The following is a 7,947-nucleotide window of genomic DNA, read 5'->3' as shown; positions in this document are numbered from 1 at the left end:
GTTCCAGCCAGACTGAGGCCACCCAGGGCCAGAGCTGGAGGCCCAGCCAGACTGAGGCTACCCAAGGCCCAAGACAAAAGCCTAACAAGACCAAGGCCACTCAGGGCCCAAGGAAGAGGCTTAGAAAGATCAAGGCTGCCCATTGCCGGAGTTGGGAACCCAGTAAGGCTGCCACCCATGGCCGGAGCGGGGGACTGATCCGAAGTTCTAGCAAGACCAAGGATTTCTATGATCCAAGTTGGAGCCCCAGCAACACTGAGGCCACTCAGGACCAATGCCAAAGGTCCAGCAAGACCACGGCTGCCCAGAGCTGGAGCCAGAACATAAGCTCAGGTTCCAGCAAGACTGAGGTCATCTAGGGACTGAGCCCAAATCTCAGAAAACCCCAGACCACCTAGGGCCTGACCAGAACCCCAGAAAAATCAAGGCTGGCCCAGCAGTTACACTGCTCCTTGAAGGGGGCCATTCAGCCCCCTCACTTCTTGCTGGGTATGGAAGAGATTCTAACCCCCACACACACTCACTGGCACCCAGCAAAACAGCCTCCTTCCAGAGCAATTAGATACCTCAGCCAACATTCTTCTGGTCCCATGGCTAAGTTTATTGTATTTGTTCTCTTATAAAATTAAAAACTTTAAAAACCAGGCCCAAGTGGCAGCTTGAGTCCCTCTGTTCATGAAGACTGAGAAGTCTCAGCCCAGCTTTACAGTACAGGACACGGGGTGTGGAATGGAGGCTTCAGAGTACGGTGCCAGAGCAAGGGGCCAAGAGTAACCGACCAAAGAGGGAGAGAGCAGCCATGAGCCACAGTCCCTGAGTTACAATTCACATTTTAAGAAGGCTTAGGCTGGAGGGCAAGGGCAAGGCTCATTGAAGTTCTGGGGTCACCAGTGGTTTCTCCAGGGAAGGAAGCAAAGGTCAAGAGGCCCTCAGACCAGTTAAGAGGCCAGGGCCCTCTGTCCTATCGCCTAGCCAGCATGCCTCCTCATCTTCACTTTGGGCTCTGGGTCTCGCTCTCCAGGAGGCTCAGGAAAAGGGGTCCTACTGCAGGGGCCCCAGGGCTTTCCTGCACAGCCTGGCCAGGGAGAAGAGGGCAAGGACGCCATCTGGAGAGTCAGAGGACAAAAGCAATTCTGGAGGCCACAGTCTTGCATCCGTTGGAGGAAAAGAGCTGTTCTTCCTCAGGGAAGAAGGTGGTGCTATCCAGCACAGCCTGGAGGACCTCCTCCCTCGGCTCCAGGCCCAGCTGGGCCAGCTCGTTGAGCACGCAGTGCCACACGTGGTGCCGCTGAAGTGGTAGGAAGGGCACCAGCACGTCTAGGAGATGCTCTTCCATGATGCCTGAGCGCCAGAAGCCATCTGCAGGAAGAGGCAATATGGGAAGGGTCTGTGGTGGGCTCAGGGAGGTTGCATGACAGCCAGGAGCGCCAAAGCCTGGGCTGAGAAGTACTGGGTCAGTGGGCCGCGCATCAGACCCGGGGAGAACCTGGCCCAGCCCAGTGGTTGTGGGTGTGAAGCCTCGGCCTGCTGAAGTTACCCCGGGCGGGGAGGCCTCCCACACTGAACTCACGGTGCGGGTTGTCCAGCACAGCCTGGGAGATGACAGCCTCCAGCTCCTGCAGGCGGATCTCCTCCCGTTCCCGGCGGCCACGCCACGCCTCCAGGGCCACCTGGTTGATCTGCTCGCCACCGGTGTTGCTGAAACCATGGGGAAAGCGGGCCACGGCTCAGACCATGGGGGGCGGGATTTGGCCCTTGCTTCCCATGTGCCACACAACACAACCTGAGCCTGGGCACCCTGCTCAGTAGCAGCAGGAGCCAAACCCACTGAAAATACACAATAGGAACTACTTCCCCTCTCCAGAGCCTGTGTCTCCAACCATGATGCCTGGAAATTCACTTATAGGTGCCGTGCACTTTAAAGTTTACAAAACACTTTTGGGTCCCTTAACTGACTTTCCCTCCCCGAGCCTCTAGGAGGACAGTGGGGCATTAATATTGGCCCTGCTATGCAGAAGAGGGATGGGAGTTCAGAGAGGTGAAGTGATTTGCCCAAGGAAATACAGCTAGAACTCTTAGAGGTGCGACTAGAATTCTAGTCCTATTTTTCCCAGGTCTGTGTCCTCCTGGCCCCAAAAGAGGGAAAAATCGTTCCACAAAGAAACAGTGAGGATCCCAAAGACTGAGCCCAGAATGGGCTTTGAGAATGTCAAAATTTGAATAACAGTGTCACAGCCAGTGTGAGGGGCTTTGGGAAAGCCCAACTGGGCCCCGGGGGGAAAGGTATTCTGGTGTGGGACCACAGGCCAAGACTGGATAGCTGAGACGTTGGACAAATGTCCCCGCACCATGCTGCTGCAAAGATGGGCCCACCTGATGAAGATGAAGATGGCTTTGCGATAGTTGGTCCCAAACACAACCCAGGAGGAGCCCAGGAAAGGTACCAGGACCTCCATCAGGCCTGGGGCCAGCTTGTCCATCTCGTCAAAGAGGAAGAGGGAGCGGCTGCAGGCTGTGAGGTTTCCCTGGACCCAGCTCTTAAGATCTTTCTGCGGGGAGAGGCAGGAGTTTGAAGGCACCTGGAGATACTCCTCTCACATCAGACTTCTTCTGAAGGCAAGAACTAATCCTTTCCTGGGGCTGGTGACAAAACTGTGGCCCCAAGGGGTCAGAGACTTGTTCAAGCTCACACACACAGCAAGTCAGCAAGCGCACAGAGACTCAAACCCAGGCCTCATATCTGCCTTGTTCAGGACTCCTTCTCTGATAGCCCCTACTTTCCATAAAAGAGGAAGGTTCCCTTCTGCTCCCTGAACCTTCTCAATAATGTTGACAGCTGAAACAGACCAGCCTAGAGAGGACCCTGCAATCGACAACAACGATAGTAGTAAGAGCTACTATTTACTAAATGCTTATTCCGAGCCTCAAATTGGGACCATGCTTTACAAAAAGAAGGTAACGCAAGGCTGGCAAAGGTAAGTGCTCAATACATAATACCTGCAACTATACAATCCCACGTCCCTTGTCCATCTCAAGCTCTGTTCATGATGGGTCCTGAGGGCTGAGGCTCCAACTGGCTGTGCGGCCTGGAGCGAGTGACACCCCCCACCCCCGGACTCAGGACTCATTCATTCCCTAGGGTCTGGCACCCCAACATGCAGGTGAATGGTGGTCCAGGATGCCACCAGCCTACCTTGTAGCGCTCCATGTGGCTGGCGTGGGGGAAGTGGATGACGGGGGAAAAGTGGTGAACATGGGGGCTGCGGAGGCCACCCCGGAAGAGATAGTGCGCCAGAAGGGAGCTAACGTAGGACTTGCCAGTGCCTGTCCAGCCATGTAGGGAGAGGACCAGTGGCTTGGTGGGGGCTGGGTCCTGCACAAAGGCCTTCAGTGCCTTCACCACCAATGCCTTGGCCAAGTGCTGGCCGGCCAGGTGCTGGGCCAGGTCACACTCCAGACCTAGGGCCACAAGAAGGACAGTATCAGAGCTGAAGAGACACGCTTGCCACAGAAGGGGGTGGGGAAGAGGCATGTCTGGAACCTGGTCTAGGGATCCCTGTGTCTTGGACAGTTTTACAAACTGTCTTTGGAAAGGGAGTGGGGCCCTTGGGGACTCTGGCAGCCGCAGCCACCCTCACACCTGACTTGGCTCGGCAGCGCCCCCACCAGCTGGCCCTCTGCATTGCGCTCAGCTCTAAGTGGCTGTGAGCTGTCAACAGGTTTGGCCCAAGATTTCCTGCCCATTCCCAAGGCAGGCTTCTCCCCTGATGGCCAGTCCACTGTGGAGGCCCAATCGTCCCCCCAAGGCCCTGCTGTCAAATGCCTCTCTCCATCCTGGCAGGGCTCTGCCTGGACTCCCAAACATGCTTCCCCAAACCCTTGCCCCAAGTCCAGTACTCGAGACTCTCAGTCCCTCAACACCGGGCCCACTTGCGGCCTGGGCCACCCGGAAGTCTGCGGGTCCCGCCCCTCGGTTCTACCCTTCAGGTGTGGCCCGGGGGCAACCCCAGAGTCCGAGAGCTCCCCGGTCCGCGGGCCCCTTGCACTCCGGGCTCCTGCGGCTCCTCACCCTGAAAGTCGGGCTGGAAGTCACATTCGCAGAAGGTGCCGAGGTGGCAACGCAGCGAAGTCAGGTCCCAGGCGGCGGCCGCGGCCGAGACCAGCCCCAGCAACCCGAGGAGCGAGCCCCAGGGCCGGCAGCCGCGAGTCGCAGCCGCCATGCGGGTGAGACGGGAGCCGGGTCTGGGCCAACCGCCCCTCCCTGGGACCACAATTCCCGGCGTGCCTCTCTGGGCGGCAGCCACCTTCCGTAGCCTACAACTCCCGGCTCCCCCCGGAAAGGCCCGAGCCGTCGTCCCGCAGCAGGACCGGAAGGTAGCCTCTAGGGGGAGCCCGCGAACCGTCCCAATCCAGGACGGCGGGCCGCGTTTCCGTGGCCACGGTAACTAGGAGACCGTAATAGCGCCGAAAGAATAATAAAGGATTATGACCACAAAGGGTGACGTAACAATTGTAGCAAAAACTTGTGCGGCACCTTAAGCCTTGCAAAGCTCCTTTTCCATGCTCTTTTTTTATATGACAAAAGAGCGCTCAGTAATAGAGCTTTTGGTAAGCACTTACTGGGTGCCATTAGGGTTAGGTGCCTTATATGTCTTACGATAACAGTACCTGCCATACAGAGAAACAGTGATATTTCAATGAGGTACAGGAACATAAAGTGTTTTGACTCAGAAAATAATCAATAAATGATTATTGGCAATCCATTATGTATGAAACATGGCAGTCCCCTACCGAGGAGCTACTCTGCCCTAAGTGCTTTAACATCAATCCTAAGGAATCGATTTTGTTATTGTCCTTATTTTGTTGAGGACGAAATTGGGACCCAAGGGGTTAAGCCTCTGTCCAAGACTCATAAATAATAGAACTGAACCCAAGTCAAGCTGCTGCCAAAGATCTAATGCACTGTTATCCAGCCTCTCTTGGTCAAAGGATTCAGAAGGCAAAGGACCCAAGACGTTTCATATTCAGTGAACAGGCTCCCCAGGCCTCCAGCCTGGCTAGGAATCGTGTTTATCCACATTGCCTACCTCCCCTACCCATGGAATCAAGACAACTGCATTCATGGCCCTTCTTAGAGATTCCCTGACCCACCCACCCTGCGCGTGCACGCGCACACACACACACACACACACACACATGCTCACACGAAGCTTTCTGGGACCCTGAAAAGAAATAAGTAGTTCCCTCTGTTGAGAAAAGGAAAGAACTCCAGGTCAGGACACCCAGGTTCCAGCCTCCCTCATTCTGCTGCTGTGACCCCAGGAGAGTCCCTTCTCCCTCCAGTTCCGTTTTCCAGGGGAGAGTAGGAATCCTAAATTTCAACAAGCCCTTCCACTCCAAACATCTGGAATGCTTGGTTGTGCATTTGTGGGAATCTTTGCTGGGCTTCCCCAAGCAGGAAACGGGGTGGGAGTAGGGGCTGGCCAGGATTTCTCCCCCTAGTTGGAATTAGCTGTTTCTTTCCCCCACTGGTCTGTGAGCTCCTCCAGGACTGGTACTGGGTTTTAGTATTGGCTCTAACAGTGGCTCCTGGTAGAATCTGGAATGTCCCAAGTGCTAAATAAGTATTTGCCGTTGAATTTTTCCACCTTTCACCTGAGAGAAAAGACTTCCTTCCACCAGGGCCCCGTGAGAGACAGAAGAAAGAGTCATAAAAGTTTATTATATGAAAGAAAGAACATGGCTTCTATACATCTATTTACAGAACAGACACACATATTTACAACCTGGTGGAGGCCTTGGTGTCCGTTGTGGGCAGATGCCCGAAGAAGAGTGAGGAGGCGTGAGGACCCTCCCATGGCTCGAACACAGGGCACCTCAGCAGGAAGGGGAGAAGCAGAAGCTGGAGGAGGAACAGGATTCCGGTTCTTCCTGAAGGGAGACTTGGTGGGCACGTAACAGGTGGGATAGAGCCCAGGGTCCATGCAGGACCTGGAGGTGCAAGGGAGATCCTGGTTTGGGCCCAGAACATTCTCGGGCTGATCACAGTGTCTCTGGGGTGCTCTGGGGAGAGGTCTGTGCCCCTCTGTCCCTGTTGCTGCCCGCAGCTGCAGAGGGGAGGGGTCCGCGGGGGTCACAGTTCGCTGGAGCGGACAGCAGGTTCCAGTTTGTGGGACAGGGCAGTGAGGACCTTGTCAAACTTCTCATAGCGCCGGGCCTGGTTGCTGCTGGCGCCCTGGCTGCCCCAGAGAAGGCGCATCTGGAACTCGGTGCTGAACACCTCCAGGAGCTCTGGCCGGGCCTGGAACCCTGCAAGGCAGGGCACAGGGGTCAGGGGATGACCATCCAGCTAGGAAGGCTGGGGGTCCTGCCTAAAGCCAATACCTCCCTCAGGGCCCTGTTCCTAAGGGCCTGCCCCCCACCAGCTCCACCAGGATTCCAACAAGGTTTGTCAATGAACCATGTTTGCAACATATAATATTTAAATTACTGAAGATAAAATATAAATATCAATTGGAGGGATTTTTCTTTTCTTTTTTGTATTTTTCTGTAAGTTCTAAACTTCTTCCTAAGAAACATATACATTTTGCAAGTAAGTGTTTTAAGTAAAATTTTGTTGTTCTCTCTGGAAAAGAAAAAGGAGGAAAGACAAACACCAGGATGTTCTCCTCATGTGCCTCTGGGTGGTTGTGGGTGATTTTGTTTTTTCTTTTTGCTCAGCTGTAATTTCCAATTTGCCTACAGTGAACTTTCATGACTTAAATAATGCCTAAAGCAGTAAAAGCTGGATGGTTTGAAGCTACTTCCTCTCTGCCCTTTTCACGAGGGAGATCTCCTCCGTTTCCCCTAGACTGGGAGCTCCTTGAAGGCAGGACAGGTGTGTCTCAGCCCCAGGCCAAGTGCTTTGCAAACAACATTGTAAAGTAATCCCGTTAAGACGTCCACTTCACAGATGAGAAAACAGAGGCTCAAAGAAAGCCTAGGGTACTCTTTGTATCACCTCTGTGTCCCTCCACCCCTACCCAGCGCCTTCCACTCACAGTTGAACTGATAAGTGAGTGAAAAACAGGGATAAGGAAAGGGAGTCAGGGTGCGGGGCCGGCCAGAGGAACGGAGAAACGCGAATGGAGGTTTGGAGGAAAGGGGAGAGCAAGGCCGGTGGAGGGAGGGCCGGCCAGCGTGACCAGTGACCATCTCGCCCCCCAGATGAGACCCGTGACTCACCCTGCAGCTTGACCTCTGCGTTGGTGTGATACAGGCCTCCGTGGTGGGCCACCGTGCGGGCCGCCTCCAGGTGGGCCAGCACCACCTCCACACCGTGCTCGGTGCTGCCCCAGGGCTCAGGGCCCTCTGCCGGGGCCGAGTCACACTCCAGCAGAGTGATGAGTGGCAGCACATGCGGAAACGTAGTGTTGCTCAGCGGCGGGCCTTCTGCAGGGAGAGAGGCAGGCGCTTAGAGACCTTGGAGGCCCCACCATCCACGGCGCTCCCAGCAGACAGGTGAGGCGCTCCCGGTAGACAGGTGAGGCGGAGGTGGGTCTGCCCGAGGTCCCTGACTGAGCCCCCCAGGGCTCCCGACTCCCAAGACTAGCCCCCCTCCTTTTGGAATCCTCCAGCTGAACCCAATGCTGCCTTGCCGCAGCCCCAAGGGCTGAGCCTGGTCCTGGCCGAGGCTCACACGGTTGCCAGGTGCAGAAAGTGAGCACAAGATTAGCCTGTGCAGACCTCAGTCAAGCTCTGGTCATTGTCCACACTGGGAGAGTCTTTGCCGGCCCAGAGCGGGGCTGGAGCCTGTCCAAGGTGACACAGCAAGGTGTGGGGGGTACCTTTGCCCTCGTTGAGGCTCTTGAGAAATGGCTTGAGCTTCTTCTCATAGAGGATGGCACCCTCCGTGTGTCGCTGCCGAAGGGTCACCCATGTCTGCTCCAGCCGGGCAATCTGGGGAGA

General features: G+C 55.5%; 3 protein-coding genes across 6 annotated transcripts in view; 1 reads left to right on the top strand and 2 right to left on the bottom strand.

Moving 5' to 3' along the window:
- TTC16 (tetratricopeptide repeat domain 16) overlaps window positions 1-490 on the top strand; it is a 12,321-nt gene extending 11,831 nt beyond the window's left edge. The window contains exon 15 of the mRNA XM_035016584.1: window positions 51-490. Within this exon, the coding sequence (XP_034872475.1) occupies window positions 51-359 (309 nt within the window). The 3' untranslated portion in view covers window positions 360-490. The remainder of the gene's footprint in view (window positions 1-50) is intronic.
- An 87-nt stretch (window positions 491-577) lies between these two features.
- On the bottom strand, window positions 578-4,881 carry TOR2A (torsin family 2 member A). 2 transcript variants are annotated; one of them, XM_035015750.1, is made up of 5 exons: window positions 4,070-4,881; window positions 3,194-3,459; window positions 2,374-2,549; window positions 1,571-1,698; window positions 578-1,359 (listed from the first exon to the last, which is right to left on the bottom strand). In XM_035015750.1, exons 1-5 carry the CDS (start codon window positions 4,218-4,220, stop codon window positions 1,115-1,117), a joined length of 966 nt encoding a protein of 321 aa, XP_034871641.1. In that variant the 5' UTR covers window positions 4,221-4,881; the 3' UTR covers window positions 578-1,114. The 2 variants fall into 2 exon arrangements, with proteins under 2 accessions (XP_034871641.1, XP_034871642.1); XM_035015751.1 differs by lacking the exon at window positions 3,194-3,459 and having other exon boundaries at window positions 4,070-4,158.
- An 821-nt stretch (window positions 4,882-5,702) lies between these two features.
- SH2D3C (SH2 domain containing 3C) overlaps window positions 5,703-7,947 on the bottom strand; it is a 29,119-nt gene continuing 26,874 nt past the window's right edge. For all 3 annotated transcript variants that reach the window (XM_035015747.1, XM_035015748.1, XM_035015749.1), the window contains 3 exons: window positions 7,827-7,938; window positions 7,225-7,431; window positions 5,703-6,309 (listed from right to left, as the gene is read on the bottom strand). In XM_035015747.1, coding sequence (XP_034871638.1) covers window positions 6,134-6,309; window positions 7,225-7,431; window positions 7,827-7,938 — 495 coding nt within the window. In that variant the 3' untranslated portion in view covers window positions 5,703-6,133. The remainder of the gene's footprint in view (window positions 6,310-7,224; window positions 7,432-7,826; window positions 7,939-7,947) is intronic.

Source organism: Mirounga leonina, unplaced genomic scaffold (genome assembly GCF_011800145.1).
Source record: "Mirounga leonina isolate KUSES-001 unplaced genomic scaffold, KU_Mleo_1.0 Mir_170, whole genome shotgun sequence".
Classification (NCBI taxonomy): Eukaryota; Metazoa; Chordata; class Mammalia; order Carnivora; family Phocidae; genus Mirounga; species Mirounga leonina.
The sequence above is the reverse complement of the archived record's forward strand: the minus strand, read 5'-3'. Positions and strand labels throughout refer to the sequence as shown.